Below are 18551 nucleotides of genomic sequence, written 5' to 3'. Positions count from 1 at the left end.
AGCTGAAGGGCTATGTAGCATTGTCCCAGATAAATCCTTATTTTTCCTTGTGGCTGCAATGGACAATAGTACAATAGAAGGTTTTCTTCTGATTTTGACATGATGTATTGTTGGGTTTTGTTGTTGTTTTGTTTGGCTTTTTTGTAATAGAAAAGATAAACTAAAATCAGTTATCCATCAATTAGTGTAAGCGTTCAGGAATAGCTGGGTGTTTTCCCATGCAAAAGCATAGTCATTTAAAATTTATAACTAATTTAATGGAATTGTCTTTTAAAGAAATCTGACAAAACCACTACAGCTTTGCCAGACTTCTATACCACTCATAAGCCTTGCATAGTAAGTACTGAATGACCAAGTAAAAGGTGATTAAAAGTGCGTGAGTTAGTATATACAGTAGATTATGGAGCTGCTTTCAAAGCAATATGCTTAAAGTTTCTAATAAATAATTGATTATCTATGCAATTGGATCTAAACCTGTGCAAGTTCAGTCAAAATTGAATAGATTTGCATCATAACGGTGAGTTATTCTTGAGATCCTAGTGTGTTTGCAGTATCAACTGCAATTTTAACTTTCAAAGTATTCTGAAAATGACTTTTCCTAAATGTTTGAACTTTAATAGTAACTTAAATCTGTAACAAAATCCAACTAGCTCTGGAATAACTGCTGGCAGCACCTGGTTAGGATTTTGTCTTCCCCCCCCCCCTCCAGAAGTACTAAAATCAGCCAGAATAGTCTAAACTTGATTAAACCATCAGTAATGTGTTTAATAGAAAAAGGAAAAATAGATTATTTTAATAAATGGATTAAAGAAGAATTAGATGTGGAAGTCAAGTATTGGATGACCTTAAATATTTAAAATTGTGTAATGAGGCAAATACTAGTGGATAGATTATATTCCCCAGAGGGGACTTGCTTTTTAGTGTCTTGTATGTGAGTTTTGTGGGGTTTGGTTTTGTTTGTTTTTTGTTTTTTTTAAAGCTACATGGGAGTTGCAAGTCTTGGTTCACTGCATATTATCATAGGTGCTGGTTGTACACATTATATAGCTGAATCGCGTGTTTACCTGGTGGAAGATAGATTTTTAACCTAGTTTTGTAGGGAAATAATGCTTTGACACTACTAGTTCCTGATAAAATTTGTTTTATATATTATTTTGTTTAGAGATACTAGCTTGTTATCGATGTTTGAGATTGCACTATATAATGTGAAGATTGCAATAGTTGTTGGTTTTACTGTGGGTTTTTAGATGCAGTAGAAATTTGACACCTCAGCTTGTTTCATTTAATCTTATACACTACATCAATCCAATTCAACAGCTCCTGATCCTCGGCTCATGTCCTGCTTGCCCTTAGCTACTGTGTTCTTTTTCTGCCTCTTGCCTTCTCCCCCCAGGGCAAGGCGCTGGTCTTCGAAGCCGTTCTTCTATATACTACCTGGCAGGCAAGCATCATTGCTTTTTAAACATGGTTAATGTGTGTGTGCAGCTCATTGTATGCTGTAATTAAATGTATTTTTAGTTGAATTCTGAATCTTTTCAGCACACCTAATTCACTTTGGGTTTTTTGTTTGGGTTTTTTTTTTTTAAAGGAAAACCTTTGAGTGTGGCAGTTAAAAATTGCTGCTAGAGGGTTTGTTTGAATTTAGTATTCCTGCCCATGTGTCAGCCATACCAAGAGTGCACATACATTTTTACACTTACTTGAGCCAGTAAAACTCAATTTTTTTTAATACCAGGTGTTTTAAATAATGAACAGTTTGACCTGATACGGTTCTGTGCATGTTGTGTTTTGGTTGGGTTTTTTTTCCTAATCCTGCCCTAGGTAGATGAGGATAGGAGGTAGAAACCTTAATCTGGAAGATGGCGAGAGCTGGTTAAGTGATTATGCAAGGGCATTGATAACGAGCTGCTTTAGAGTTCGGCCCAGACCAGACATTGTAAGTTACCTTACTTGAAAATACTCTGTGTGGGTGTACAAACCCCTGAGCAGCCAGCACAGCGCTGTGTCCCGAGCGTATTTCCCCCCTCCTCGCCTCTAAAAGAGAATGGTGTGAAGTCTTGCACTGCCCACTGCCTCTCCAGGCCTCTCGTAGCTATTCTCCTGACAAAGCAATAAGCATCATCTGATCTTTTTGCAAGATCTATCACGTTTACATCTGCATAGTGGCCTCACATAACACTACTACCGTTAATGAATGTTCAGAGCCAGCACAAAATGAGGGCATTAGTGGAAGTTACTCCTTTAACTGTCTCTGGTCATTTAATAATTGAAAGTGTCTGTTCAAATTGTTGTTGGCCTTCATAAAGCCCAAAAGCAATGCAGCTGCTTGCAGTTAACTCACAAGCTATTAAATAGTTAATTAACATAACAGGTAATTATTTTTGAACTGTTTATATTGCAAGGTAGGGAGAATTAGATCTTTTAAAACACTCCTGTCAGAAGTTTGTAAAACTAATCAAGGTAATAACTGCTCTATTACTTGGAGAAACACTTTGATAAAGGAAACTTTTGATTTACGGTGTCTATGCATTCAATGAAAACCACCTTCATATGCTAAAATTAACTAAGTTTCTCTATTTTGTAATTTACTTTATAAATAAAGATTGATGCTTTAGATTGGTGTTGTCTGAATCGTTTCATACTCTCTTTAACAAAGATCTATAGTCTAACATCACAATGCGTAAGAGGCAGTTCCCGCGGGACTAGAAAGTGGTATAGAAAAAGTGGTTGCAGGCTGTAAGAAGGGAGGTGGGCAGGAACAGAATTCCTGGCTTTTGCTATTGAGAGAAAAATCAGTATGTTACAAACAGCTACTTTCCTGTTGCCTTCTGGAAGCAGCACTGAGGCCTCCATCGCAGGATCCAAGCGTGATCATCTCTTGAGGTTTTTATGCTGTCAGTAATAAGCCCCTTCAAAAAGTTCTTATATCCTTTTAAAATGCTGAAGTAGTTGATTAGTAATTTAACAGTTCTATCTGTTGTGACTTGCTCAGCATGAGGTAGTATAATTAATGGTGGTGTTCCAGTAATGGTTTTTGTCTAAACTGAAAGTAGTTCACTTGAAGCTTTCCTATTGACCTCAAAATTCAAGCTGAAAAGAACATTTAGTGGTTTGGCTTTTCTTTTAACTGTCCTGCCAACACACGCCCATGGGGAAATCGGTGATATGGCAATTTTGCAGTTGAAAGAAGGAAATCTGAAGATTTTGGATTGAACTAGGATTTAAGAGAATAATTTTAATGCAAAAATGCAATACAGGAACAAAGTTATTCCTGTAAGAGGAGCAGGAGCAAGGTCAGAGGGAATAGGCTAGGCCCCTGTGTCACCATGAATATCAGATGCAGATTTATTTGCATTTTGGTCAGTGGGTGTTCAATAAAACTCCCAGCTGGCCAGCCCAAATATAAAGGTGAGGCAATTCTTCCCATTTCAATTACATGAAGTACTATGGCTGGTAAAAGCTGTGTCGGCTCAAATGGCAACTGGACAAACTGATCAAAGAACATTTGATAGAGGCTTAATAACTAATGAAGACCTCACATCCTTTTCAAAGTTAATGAGCCACAAACTGTACAAAGCCACCCTACCCCAATGCAGTACCTCCACACAGGTGTCCTGTGCCTGCATTCCTTCCTCAGAAGCCGTTAGTCCTGGCTGTGCAGACGCCTCTGGTGTGACTCCCGACAGCCCTTCTCTTACCTCCTGTGGCAGGTAGTTGTGGGGTAAGAAAGAGGTTTCCATAACAGCAGTTTTCTTCAGCTCCTTGGCATTTGCTCTTATCTTGCTGCTTCTTTCTAGAGTCTTAGTTGGAATTGCAACAAATTGCTCACTGGTTTTCGTTCATACTTCCTTCTGGGGGCAACTAAATTGCTTTACGTTAGAGTTCTCTAGATCCTTAACATGCAAAAGGCTGGCTCTTTCACCGAGGGCAGTGATCCTCGGACGCCCTCCACGGCACCTTCCCTGCCGAGACAGGCAATAGGGCAGCCACACCAGCCCTGTCTCTATCCCAAGAACATCTCTCACATGGAGCTTTCTTCACCCACCAGGAACCATACCAAAGTTTCTCTCGCCTCCTGTTCTATGTAACTAGATCATCCCTTTACTCACAAAAAACCTGAATGACTCGAGTTACCGATTTGTGTCCTGGAAAGCTTTACTATAGTAATTAATACAAAGAAGTATGGACCCTAGGATAGGTTGGTTTTGCAGGGAATAAATGAACAAGAAGTCAGCTACTCTTAGCCCCTGTTAATGGCTGTAGGTGCTGACTTTATGAAGACCTCAAAAAAAACTTGGGGGGGAAAGTTCCTTCTCCTTGCACCCTGTGTACTTTTTTTTTTAAAAAAAGTTCTCACATAAGTTAGTTAGCTTTACCTAATTACCTAACACCTCACACTTTCATTCCTCACCAGAATAATATGAGTTCAAAAAATATTTTTCTTTCCTTGTATGAAATGGTAGCGAAGATGCTTCGTTTCCAGTAAGGGAAAACCACTGCCAAAACTCAGGTGCTGACAGCAGCCCTCCAAAGAGTCGTGGTCTACTGTGACAGAAGAACAGGAGCTCATGTGCTTGTAGCCAAGATTCTCCTAATACTTGGAACATCTCGGCTGGTGCATAAACAAAATTGTTCTACCACACCAGAGGCGAACAGCACTGGCTGGGGAGTTACTGCAGCAAACACACTTCAGGACAACACTGTGGATGTATTTTAGCTCCAGGGAACAGTAAAAAGCAGACATGACCTAATAAGAAACCTTCACATTAACAGCTGGAGATGTTTAAAACTGAAGAATGGCTTAAGCAGATTTTATTCTGGTTTAGCTTTATAGCGGCTTTTTTCTCCACTGTACAGCTTTATTCCATGCAGCGAGGTTAGCGTAATGTCATTATCAGAAATGCAAGCAACGTAAAATGACTATTGTTTCCAAGGCCCAAAGTTTTAATAGCAGTGATAACACAGCGTTTTTATTTATGTTAACAGCTTTTTACAATTTATGCTCAATAGAACCAGAAGCTGTTTAGGTGGATACCTTTTTCCAAATTAACCTATCTGTTTGGAAAGGCAACAGAGAATGAGTTAATAGCCAGAGTTCTACGGATACAAATACAAGTGTTAGAAATCACATGCTTTCTACAAAGAGATATATATATCTCTGAATGCAGTCAGATCATTTCTCATTGTTTCTTTTTTCTGTGATAATCATGGATTTCAAATTTAGCTGTAAGCCAGACTATTTTCCTACCCCTAAGCTGTCAAGGAAGAGTTCACGAGGTGCAAAAAAGTTTACATGAAAATAACCTCTTTCATTTACAATGGTAGTATTTTCATACCTACTTAGTCCAAAGTATTTGGAATCTTACCAGTCACTTTCATTCCATTTTTAGTCTCCTTTGATCTGTCAATGCTTCTATTTTTAAAAAACAACATGGAAAGTTTTCTAAGTATATTTTAATATTTATTAATATACATATCTATAAATATATGAAAGAGCTTAATTATTTGACTAAAGAAAATGCAGAATTGGTCTTAATAGAATTATTATTCTGTCCCCTTTAACAAAATAAACCATCTGTATTTATAATCCATATGGAATCTTCTCCTAGCATGTAAAATACTCAAAGCAGCTGAAAGTCATCCCATGAACAAAAATTAAATGGTTTGTCATCATACAGAGTTCACTGGAAGAAAGCAGTATGTATTTCTGCATTTGCACTGTAAGATAATTGTTTTGGTTTTCTGCTTTCAAGGATTCACAAGCAACTTAGAATATATCTTGCAGCATTTATTTGACTAAAACTAATCCAGAGAAGACTTTTTGAAAAATAGTCACATTCACAAACACTACCAGTCCATTCACACTGATATAAACTCCCAAGTTAAAACACTAAAGTTTGTTTTAAATGGGTACTACAATTGTCTTTTCCCCAAAAGACAACGTAAGTGCTATTTGTACCTATTAAAAGTTGTCTTCAATAGAAAAAGGTTAGTACACCTGATCAAGAAAGCACTTTGCAGAAAAAAAACCATTCTACTCTGTTACTGTCATACACTTTTGCAGCTGACATACTTGGTACTTGGAAATCAAAATAATTAAATAGATTCTAATATGGAAATGCATTTAAAAAGCTGTGGAGAAGATGCACCAGCACTGCAATTTGTCCATACAAAAAAAGTTCTCTCATGCTGAGGGCCCAGTGGCTGAGGATATGTGAAGAGGCTGCTCAGTTAACAAAAGCAGCACAGTGGTGACAGGCCAACAGCACACCTTATATGCACACCAGAAAGTTCTGGAAAGCAGAAAAGCTGAAAATGTCACACTAAATACTAATAAAATATTTGCGAAGCATTTCAAAAACTTTTGTGTATCAGAAGAAACACATATCAAGTTTTTATCTCTTGTAGATGCTGTTGGACCTGCAAGAGAACAGATAGAAATATAAATAACTGGTACTGTAACCCCACACAGGCACACACACACTCAAAATAAACCTTTTATCTGAAAGGCTACATACCATCTTTATGTCTGGCCTCCTGTTTTTTTTCTCATTCAGACACTGATGAGCAACCGAATACATTTTATGAACTGAAGGTGCATCCCAGTCACTCATCTTTTCATCAACATAATCCTCAATAGTTGCTTCCTCGTCCTCAATTTCATCTTTGATACTCAGCTACAAGAGAGTTTGAACAAATGAGCAGATAGCATTGTAAGCATCTGACCATTACATATTCCACACTAACAATTCAACACTTGCTTTTGAGTGTTCTTTTCTCAACCACTTTTTGAGACAAAGAATGATGACAATGGTTCAGCAGCATAATTATTCATCAATACCTGCAGAAACAGCCTGTGAGACTATAAGTGGACTGTACATTTTATTATAAATTACTTCTAATTGAGTTAACAGAAAATTGTAAAGCAATTTTCTTTAAGCTGCATCATACACCTTTAACCTTCTCCCAGTTCAAGGCTCAGTTTTGTAGTATTGTCTCTTTTTTAAGAGAAGCAGCATGATCAACATAAAGTATTTATGTTTACTTAATAACCCACAAATATGCAAGCTTAAGTGTGAATAGGGGTTTTTTTGTCAACCTTATAGAACCTCCTTCTGTAAACTAATGCCTTCTGTCACCAGTCTCAGTGGCTGCTGTGTCTATTCTAAAGGAAACTTCTAGTCTGAAATATATTTTTAAACCTGACTGTTTTAGTCCAAAGCTCTCCAGCTCCAACACACTAGAAATGCATTACCTGTAATCACAAATACTGTTTGAGGAATACCTCAGACAAGTCAGTATGTAAATGAAGTAAGAAATAAAAGTCAGTGAGTAGAGGCAGGTCCTCTGCCTTCCTCTATGGTTCAGTCTGAAATTGCTGACTAACATTCAGCTACGTCCAAATTTCAAAGCTAAGGATGCCACGTTATCTTGCACTGACCATTCTCTTTATGCTCCCAGAAGTACATTACAAAAATAAACTGTACCAGTCAAATCCCACTTTGTATTCCTTTTTAGATCCTACCTCTGAAAAAGCCTGCTTCAAAAAAACCCCCCAAACCTCAAGATTCAATCTGACAGGGACTGAGTTCTCCAAGGTCTTTACAGAGCTCAATAGGATAAGTATTATGCCACTCCAGAAGATACAGCTTAGAGGGGAAAAAAAAAAAAAAAAAAATCTATTAATAGTACACGGGTATTCCTCAAGCTGTGAAGGAAGTGATCTGCTATCAAACAGTATGGAACAAAACCAATCCAAACCTCAATGCTATTTCATACTTAGTGAATTTTATGTAAAAAATATTCTAGGAAAACCTTGGAATAAGTAGTTCAGAATTTAATTTTAAGCTAAATGAAAGGCTAAATTAAGAACAGCATTATAAGATTTTTAATTCAAGAGAGTGAGCTCTGAGACATTAGTTTCCTAATTAGTATACTGAATTGTTAACTGAATAGTAAAAAAGAAAACAAAATTCAACCCACCCCTCACCTTGCAAAAAAGCCCTTACATTCCAAACTTCCCTAAGGTTAAAAATACAAGGTATTTGCAGATTACTAGTAAAGTTGAAGAAGATGAAAATTGATACAGGAATGGTAAGAAGTATGAGGAAACATAAAGAAACAACCGAGATGAATAGTTTAAAATGTTCTGGTGAATGAGGAACTATCAGGGTACCTGGGTATAACAGGGGTATGCTGATAAAGCATAATGATAAAAAGATAATATGATAATAAGAAGCCATACCAAAACAAAGAGAATTACAGTATCAAATCGGAAGGAGATGGCCTTGGGGACTGAACAATCTTCTACCAGCCAAGAGAGGAAATTTTCAGCCTCACCTCTATGACAAACATTCACACAAGAGCTGTTTTCATAACTACATATTTTGATGATTCATTTGATTGTCTCAGAACCTGTTAACTGACTATGATTTCACACAAAGTGATGCTGGAGCAGGGGGAGGGGAGCAGAAAGCAGAAAGAGCATACCAGTAACTGTGGCTCCCGGTTTTCATCTACTGGAGGAAGACCCGTTATTATTTCTAGTAAAACCTAGGGAAAAAAAAAATCAGAAGAGAAAATGAAGCGCAGAATAATCCTTAGCATATATACCATTTAAAAAAAGGAGCATGACCGCCAGTCTTTCACACAAATGCTCACAGGATTTGTATTTGTCCAAAGAGAGCTCTCTATACAATTGATCATTGTTGCTGTTGTTCCTACCTTTATTTTCATTAACTGTTATTAGCAGTGTGGCTTATGAATTTCTATGCAAGTTTTTCTCAGCCTACATTGTGTTGCGCCAAAGTAAGAGGGAAGGATTTCCAAAGTATTCAGAAACAGTAGCTGGCCTACCTCCCCATGAAACTAAATGCCATGAAGGAAGTGGTCAACAGCAATTAGGGTTTGGATCTATTCAGAAAGGATTCATTATTAAGCTCATGTCTTTTTTATACTCAGCTTTAAATCAAATCCTGCATGGACAGCATACTCTTGGTGCTTAAAAATAGTAAAACACATTTTTGGATCATTTTCTTCAAAACTTTTTTTTTTTTTTTCCAGCCTGAGTTACATTTTTGTGCAATACTATGCAAGATGAAACAATGTTCCACATTACTTCAAACTACATTTAGCTAGAACTTGGAATGTTATTTTCCTCCAGTCTTTCACATGCAAATTTATATTTTAACATAATTATTGTAATCATTAGCAAATTCAATGTTTTAATCAACATATTCAAATGATTTTAAACCAATCAAAGTTTAGAAACTCTATCTTAAGAGCACATCTGTTGGGGAAAGAAGAAACGATAGATCAGAGTAGATTATTTAATTTCAGATATTCTTGATTTTGTATGCTTTTATCATTTACAAAAAAGTCATATACAGCTTCCTACATTCTACTTACTACTCCAAAACTGAAGATATCAGATTTAGGCGTTATCTCTCCTCGCAGAGCTTCAGGTGCCATATAGGCTGCTGTTCCAACAATTCTTTCAGTCATGATTGTTTGTGTGAATGTTACAGATGCTCTTGCAAGTCCAAAGTCAGAAATTTTGGGCATATATGTATCAGTTAATAAGATATTTGCACTGGGGGAGAGGGGAAAAAAAAAAAAAAGAAAAAAAGAGAATTTTCCAAACGAGTACAGTAATTAGGTTTTATAACAGACTAATAACTCTTTAACAACCAAATGCAAACTGCTACTTTGACTGTTTCTTGAAATCCAAGACATTTATTCGTTATTCATATAACAAAAAATGCAAGAGTTAGTTTTGTTGGAAATTGCTCCATTTCAAAATTAATTGCTCTAAATAAATTATGAACTGGCTGCCAGGATCCATCCATGTTCTTTCTTATGCATGCATGCATGCAAAAAAAAAAAAAAAAAAAAAAACAAAACCCAACCAAAAAACCACACACCCCCCTAGCCCAAATCCTACAAATACAAAAATTTCTTCTAAGAGCCCAATTATGTTACACCCATGTATTGGATCTGAATACTCTTTCTTTAAGAAGAATAATAAAGAATACTTTGCTCTGATCAACTGGTGCTGGATCACAGTACAATTCTTAACTGTCTAAATCTCTACTCAGAACTAACAAGAGCATTTTCTTATACCTATTACCTAATACTATGTCAACCATTACAAATTCACATGCCAAATGAATACTAATACTCTACTCTTTTCCTGGAAGTGAAACAGAAAACTTATTAATGCTGGAATAATGTATGTGCTGTGTTTCCACTTGATCTACAGGTTTTACTTCCTTTAAAAAAAGCGTGAAGAACGAAACTGATCTAAAAGATATTAACATTTTCATAAAATACTCAGTGGGATGAATTACAGCATAAACCTTCTACTCTTTTTTTACACTTGTAGCACGTGGAACTATTTTAAAATACTTGATTTAGCATTTCTGTAATCCTCCTCATTTTCTGATCCCCTTAATGGCACTGTAAGAAAACCATATAGCCAGATACAACATGTAACACTTACTAGAAACTTGTATTTCTAACTTCCCCTTCTTTTTCACCAAACCTTCTCAACAAAATTAACACAGATATAAGTTACAGCAGATCACTTGGTATTAGAACTGCTGTAAACAGTGTTAATTATAAGACCACTGCAAAAAGCCAAACACTAGTCAAGGCACTATCCACCAACTGGTTCCGTATTTAAAGCTCAAATTCTACAAGAAGGAAGAACAGGATCACAGCCTCATAAATCTGAGCTTCTTATCAACTTGAATCAAGCCCAAAGAGTGGTCACTTTTTTGACACACCACAAAGGGCACAACAGAAGCAAGTTTTAATGCAACTGTCAAGCTTCAAGAGATAAATGACCTATTTCCTGGGCATAATCAAGCCAAAAATCTATGGACAACTCTGAGAATACCCATTCAATCACGTCCCCTCTAGCCTACAGAGAAGCTGTTCTGGTGCCTGTGTGGTTACGAACGGTCTCCACAGATCATAGCAATATGAAGACTGAAGTAAACCTTCTTAGATGTCTCGTCATCTATGTTTTACCTGGGAGTGGCAGCACTATTAATAACACCAGCCAAATTTATTGAACTATTCACATGGCAAGTGCAAGACGTTGCAAAATGGAATCCAAACAAAAGAAAAAACCAAACCAAACCAAAACAAACCCAATCCTGTAATATGATCAACTCACAGCAGTTAGAAGGGTAGAGTAGCATAAGGTAAAAAATGCGTCCCTTCCAGTCATTACACTTGTCCACAGGCTTAAGCAGGGAAGAAAGAAGAAACATAAATTGTCAAAGAAGCAACCACATTTTATGAGGCAGCTGAAGCAAAAACTTGTTCCTCACAAGCCGGAAGGTCACAAAACCAAAGTGGTCTACATTTAGCAGAGTTGCCAGAAGCCAAAAAGCTATTGAAACATTCATCCATGACACCCAATCAGTCAGTTGCTCCTTCTTAACCCACAGAAGGAGTAAGGCATCTGGGGCTTTTCTTCAGAGGTTTGGACTGCTTTGGTATTTAAAAGAAAACAACACAAACTGTAGCAAGGAAGGAAAAAAAAAAAAAAACAAAAAACAAACCACCAAATACCTCCCCCCACCACCTCCACTAACCCTACAACAAAACCCCCACCTTTTCTAAGCTCTGATATCCCTGGAAGATTTTCTGGTATAGCAAACAAGTGAACATACATTATCCTTGAAGAACCCTGAACTTCATAAACCTGACTGAAGTAATTTTCCTGTCTTCATAATAAATAGCAGTAAATCAAAGGAGACATTCTGAAGAAATGCTGTAGGAAAAAGCAAAAAATAGGTGGGTTTTCATCTGAAAAATTCCCCGTTTAAAAAGTCATTATGTTCTCTAACAGCAGCTCTTTTAGCAGCAGTTGTGAAAGAACAGAACTTCTGGGTGTCCTTGCAGCACTCAAATAACTATTTGATAGTAACGGATTACAATAGCCTCATAATTATCTTTAGAAGCGTGTACTGGTCATGTCCTTGTGGCACAGACAAGATTATGGTGATGGATGTCACTTGCAGAAAAGACTGTGCCCTTGACTGAAGCAATGCTTCTTTAGTTTGTTCTATCTAAAATTACTTTAACAGGGGGAAGAAGAAAAAAAAAGAAGGAAAAAAAAAAGGAAAGGGAAAATGCAGCCAGCAATAGTCAGCAGCTTTTACCTTTTAATATCTCTGTGAATATGATTATTTTCATGCAAAAAGTTGATGCCATTTGCTGTACCTTGAACAATTTTACATCTTGTATTCCAAGAAATTGGTGGAGTGTCATCCTTGAATAAGAAGGAAGAAAGGCAAGTAGAAACGTGAAAATCTAATATATATATATATGCTCACATAAAAGGAAAGAAAACATACAAAACCCCCACAATCCAAAACTGACTTCCTGCTATGTTTTGTGGTTTTCAAGTAAATCATTAAAAAGACTAATGTCATACATTTCTTAATTTACTTGGGCAGAAATACATGCATTTGTCACATTCAGTTCTTTCCCCTGCATTTTGCCTTAGATTAATTCACCCGTCGCAAAAAGTGTTCTTGATCATATTTGACTCTCACCCTACAAAGCCAGCTGCACTGCAAAGAACTACCTATATCTACTACATCTTCCACGTCGTAGCAGCACCAATACCAGAGCCTTTTAATCCAAAGCAAATAATTCAAAGCAATCAACAGTTTTTACTAACAATGAGAAGTCAATCTTGCAGTGGTTTTGGATTTACCACTTCTCAAGAGTTTAGCTCAATTCATGTTCCTAACTAGACCTTAGAAGTGAGGACACCTACATTTCAAAACCACTTCTTAATCTTGTCAGTGGCCAAGGGAAAAGGATTAGAGTATCTCGTCATTCTACCACCTCCCTTGCCTACTCATCAAAGCCCAGATAAGAAGATGATGACATAAGCAGGAGTCCATGCCTCAAACAGATCCAGTGAAGTCACAAAATGAAGTTATCAGCAAGAACACACATTCAGTATGCACATTCCTCACCTATTCAACTTTATCAGAAGATGATTCTTTCTGATTTATAGATTCTGATTTAGATTCTTTATGATTTATATCATAAGTTTGTCTCTTCCTTGTAAAGGCCTCAGTTATTTCTACTTTAGCTTTCAATTACCACCAATCCTTTAAGCTCACTTGATGATAGTGGCCAAAGTTACACAGATGAACATTTTCATATACATCCCTGTCAAGCACTGCTCATTTCTACAGATAAACTTGCACTGCCTTAAGTAAAACTTAGCCCCTCTTCTGCACTAATTCTGTTTAAAAAAAAAAAAAACACACAAAAAAACAAAAAATTGCAAATGTATAAGCGTGTGCAAGCAAATCAACCAAACCAACCTGAGACAGCAGTGCTACCAAACATATCCAGTCCTTTCCCCATCCACTGCTCCTCATTCTCATCCTAACACCACTTCTTTCCTGTTGTGGCAGAAGTATTTGTGCAGCCTTGCAGAGGAAACATCTCCAGGTGAAAATGAAAGATTTTTTTCACCAAGTGTTTTTTCAGCCTGATCAGTTCCCTAACCCAGCTCTTTCTCCAGCTACTAAATGCTTGAAGCAGTATAACAGGAAGATCAGTGCAGAAAAAAGCAAAATGACATTTTTAGGTCCAGGGACATGAGGCATTAAAGTAGCACCAGTTTAAAACGTTCACCAGATTACAACCTCAGAAGCTGCATTTGCTTAGTATAAAGCAGATTTTTTTAACTCCTTCGCCAGACTAACATGGACACTTATCTACTAGGTTAAGTCTTGCTTGGTATCACTCTAATGAACCACTGTTTGTCCTTCATACACAGAGTTGCCTCACCAAAAACAAAGCAACTTATTCTTTATTAAAGGCCAAGGCTAGAAGATACGTCAGTTGATTAAATCAGAAGGAAGCCTGCATTTACACAAAATACTACTTAAAAAAAATATATTTCCCATTTATTTAGGCACTTCAGAGAGATACGCAGACTATGAACATTGTGTTATAACCACTGTCACAAAGGCAATGAACAAAGGGCAATTTCACAATGCAGAATCTCAAGAACTAGCAGAGAACATGCTAATGGCAGAACTGGGAACAATACTGCAGCACCCTCTGCTCCGGTCCACGCAGGCATAGCAAGTCTAAGCTCCTCTGCCACTTCAGGTACTAGTACATGATATTGTATTGTCAGCCTGCTTTGACTTTAACTTGCCTAAAACATTTGTATAAAATGTTATTGGAAGAATACTTGTTATCATATTTGTCTTCTAGAACACAGAAGTAAGTTGTAAAACATCATTTGGCCATTACGGTTCAGTACTGTTTGAAAGATTTCATAGATATCTGTACTTCAGCAAAGTAAGCCAACTGGAAGCTAGAAAATATATAACTTACCAGACAAGCAAGTCTGTCAAGCAATGAACCGTTGGGCATGTATTCGTACACCAGACATGGCTGAGCACCGTCACTTGAGAAACCAAGTAATTCTACTAGATTCTCATGCTGACACCTACAGCAAAAAAACTGTGTTTGTATATGCTCTGAAAAACTCCCAGCATTTGAGGAAAATACGAGGCAGAGGGAACTTGATCCGCAATTACTTGTTTCAGCCCTACTGCACATAGCCAGGTTTCTGCAGTGGTGCTTTAAAACGAACAAAATACAGTCATGTTGTGTATGAAACATTCTCACTTAACATCAAAATCATTAAGTTATGCTAGAAAGACAAAAATAAGGGATCACACTAGCTGACGTGTTATCTGTCAACATTAGACTCCCACAAAAGGCTATAATGACATCGTATAACACTGTACTCACTTCGCCATCATTTTTATTTCTTGATCAAATTGCTGTTTCAAGTCCTGAACACTAACATCAACCATCTACAAAAGGAAGTATTTGACGTTAACATCACTGGACATATTAAAATGCACAGTTATTAATTAAAAAAAAAAATCCGAATTGTAAGCCTTCCTTTACATTAGTTACATGTAACAACTACTTAACTGTTAACAGTATTTTTTACACTCAACTCAAAAATAAAGGATCAGAACATGACTTTTAATTCCTTGGAACACAGTATTATTGGACAAATGGATCCAGTCTCAGCACAGTCACCAACTTACCCATTTTATTTCACTGCAGTTACCCCCTAATAGCAATTACTCATTACAAACTTAATTATTCACACAAACCATTGGTTATGAAGACTACAATTCTGTGGCAATACCTATTTAGCTTGTGAATCGTTCATCCGTTTCTGCAAGGGAAACCTCCCTACCACCCCTTCCCTTCCACCACTTCTTGTGTACAGGGGAGGGAGGGGAACTGCGGGAGGACTCTGCTCTTCCAGACAACTTGCCCGAGCCACTCAAAGGAGAGCTACAGAAAGGGCAAGACTTCATTTCTGGTGACTGTGCTGACTCACACCACTGATGGGACTACAGGATAAGGTTCTCAACCCAACTAATGTTTAACGTGGTGACACTTTTTGAAGTTTATCATTCAACACTTTCCACAGATAAACAAGTCTATACTCTAAAGCACACAGTCATTAAAATGGAAAATGCCCAGAACAACTCACAGCAACAAGCTTCTTGACAGCCACGTTTCTGCCATTGATGTAGCCTTTGAACACAACACCAAAGCCACCTTCTCCCAGTTTATTACCTCCAGCTGATTCTGGTCGCGCATCAAAATTATTTGTAACACTTTCCAAGTCGTGAAATGAAAAATTATGGAAATCTGAAAGACATATTTGCCATTTAGCACAACTATGTTTTCCCTTAAGAACGAGTGTATTGAATAGATTCTCTGCGTCAGTTCTATTAAACCAAAAACTTGCTACCATGCAAATCCTGACATAGTGGAGACCTACTTCCAGCTTTGTGATGAAAATACCAGGAAAAAAAAAAAAAGAAACACAGATAAATATATATAATCAGCTATGTATTATTTTCTTCATAACTAGTAATGTAGCAGCCTTCTGATTGTATTTTTTGTTAATACTTGTAATACAGGTAATAGAAATCAAATGTGCAGCAGACGACAGAGAGTGCCACACTGCGTCAGATGTAAAAATGTATCTAGATCACATCATGTTTCTGGCAGCAACCCAAAAGTGGACCTTTAGGAAGGAACAGACTAACCATATTCTTTCCTAGAATGTTTTCTTTAGTCATCTTTTCTCCAACATTCTTAAGTCACTTCTGACATGTAAGATCCAGCTTTAAAACACAAGATGCTAAACAGTCTACAAAATCAGTACTGAAAAAGGGCAACAGGATTATGAGTAGCACAAAATAAACTGAAATTTAATTAGCAGTCAAGTTTCCCATCACAGTAGCCACCTTATTGGCAAGGTGCATCTCACATTCTGACATCTTATTATCCAGGCTAAATTCACAGCCACTCAGAACAAGAGCAAAAGCAAGATGCCGTTTCCCATTGATGCACGATGATAGGAATATAGTCATTACTTCAATGCATTGTTATGTTTTATTGCACATGGGGTGAAGGACAGATCAGCAAAAAAGACTGTACTTAATTCCACCAAACTAAGTGCCTACCTGTGCTACTAGACTGTGAGCTGCTATTTTCTTGACTTAAGTAGGGAGGAGCTGAACATTGCTTCTCAGTACTCTGAACTAAAACAGGCTTTACAGATGCCACTTCTTTTTCCTGTATAGGCAGTTGTTTCTCATGTATAGGCAAGGTTTCCTGTGAAGAAAGAGGTAATGTAACTTCTTGTGCCATCCTTACAGCTTCTGAAAATGGAATTTAGAAAAAGTGTTAACTGCATTAGGAATCAGAAGAAACATTAATGCTAGTATTTACTAAGATGAGGAGACACGTAAGCATCATGAGAAGGTTATATTCTGCCACCATGTGTAAGCTGCAGGACTCTCGTTTGAACTTGAAACTCTTATTTAAACTGTTATTACAAATAATGGAAAATGGAAAATATGTCTACTTTTGGTTATTTTGACCTAATTCTTTCTGATTTTCAAGTTACTGTGAAGCTCTTTAGCATCTTAAAAAACTGAGAACACAGTACAAAATGTACAAGAGTAACAGTTACCTGGAAGCAAAAGGCTTGCTGGTGCTAGGAATTGATTCCTAATCAGCAGATCCACAAGATCACCAACCGTACAGTTTGTCGTTCCCCAGTCATAAAGTAATTCACACGTGGGGCTCTTTCCCATTTGTACAAATGCTTCAAATCTCCTTAAAAGATAAATTAACACCAACATTAAAAAAAAACCTGACCTCAAGAACCATGAAGAGGGGAAAGAGATTAAAAGTAAATGACAAAAAAAAAAAAAATCTGAGTGTACTGAACTGCACTGTACAATTATTTGCATATCTTCTGAAAATGCAGCTAAAAAAACCAGAAGAAATTCAAGCTCAGGGGAAAAATATGCAAGATATGAGAAAAACTAAGGGAAAAACATGCATGCATGGCTTCAACATTTTGTCCAGGACTCATAATATATAGGCACATGGGACTAACAGAAAAGAGAATGTCAGCAAGAGACAGAGGGCAAGTCAGATACTGATCAAATGGAAAAAATTTAAGTGTTTTCCATCCATCTGGCATTCACACTTCATGTTGAATATTTAGAGATGGGCATTAAGCAGAAATTGAGATCCATTATTCTGACTGATTTATTATTATTATACAAAGACAAATGAAGATTTAATGCTAACATCACTAGAAAGACTGGACACGCAAGATGATACGTAGGGTATTTAAAATCTCATAACCTTTGAAACAGCTTAAGGATTCAACAAGCCTTTCAAGCAACAAGGAGTTCATAAAATACTGCTGACATTACTTTTAAATTAAACTTGTTAGGTTTAGGCCTCAGGCTCCCCGTGTTTGCTGGACATTTTCTTGGGAACAGTGAATTACAGGTTACAGTCCAGTTGTCTCTTGTGCTGTTCTTGTGTGAGATGCACGACGAAGTTGATGTTTAGTAGTCTCTAGGGCATGGAAAAGTTACACAGCCAATGCTGTATCGCTAAAAATACATATGTCCGTGGCTCTAATTAATCCTAATTTCCGTAGTCAATTTTCTTTGGCTATAGCTTGTCTGAAAACTGAACTACAGAACAATTAAGAGTAATTACCTCGAGTTCCCTAAGGAAAGAGTACTGTAAGATGAGTTCTTAGGTACCTGCCGGCACACAAACTGCAACCAGTTACAATAACGGGATGGACAACCATATTTATGTTAAACAGCCAAAAAACAAGATTGTGTTATGCGACTTCTATATAGGACCTTATGTGCATCTGGTTGTATCTGCTTTCGCCGGAGGGATTGGTTATATCAACTGCCAACTTCTTCCACCCTTCTTGCGGGTCGATGAAATCTGCCAGCTGCCTCACCAGCCCGTAGCTGAGGCAGCGGACATACGTTGAAGTCGTGATGGGCTTGCTCATCTTCCCCTCCTACGGAACAACAAACGCCGCCGTTAACGAAGGGGTTCGCCGGGGCTGGAGAAAACCACCTCACCTCACCTCCCACCCCCCCCAACTCACCTCACACCTC

At 37.3% G+C, this 18551-nt stretch overlaps 1 protein-coding gene across 1 annotated transcript; it reads right to left on the bottom strand.

The window, feature by feature from the left end:
• Positions 1-5502: 5502 nt before the first annotated feature.
• IRAK4 (interleukin-1 receptor-associated kinase 4) lies at positions 5503-18442 on the bottom strand. The gene is made up of 11 exons (XM_010574071.1): positions 18282-18442; positions 17078-17223; positions 16566-16763; positions 15581-15741; positions 14815-14879; positions 14392-14506; positions 12177-12286; positions 9409-9592; positions 8491-8553; positions 6519-6677; positions 5503-6420 (listed from the first exon to the last, which is right to left on the bottom strand). The coding sequence occupies exons 1-11, from the start codon at positions 18440-18442 to the stop codon at positions 6388-6390; spliced, it is 1395 nt and encodes a 464-aa protein (XP_010572373.1). The 3' UTR covers positions 5503-6387.
• Positions 18443-18551: the final 109 nt, after the last annotated feature.

The sequence above is a fragment of the Haliaeetus leucocephalus genome, unplaced genomic scaffold, assembly GCF_000737465.1.
Source record: "Haliaeetus leucocephalus isolate CR32 unplaced genomic scaffold, Haliaeetus_leucocephalus-4.0 Scaffold406, whole genome shotgun sequence".
Taxonomy (NCBI): Eukaryota; Metazoa; Chordata; class Aves; order Accipitriformes; family Accipitridae; genus Haliaeetus; species Haliaeetus leucocephalus.
This window is presented reverse-complemented; position numbering and strand designations above follow the sequence as displayed.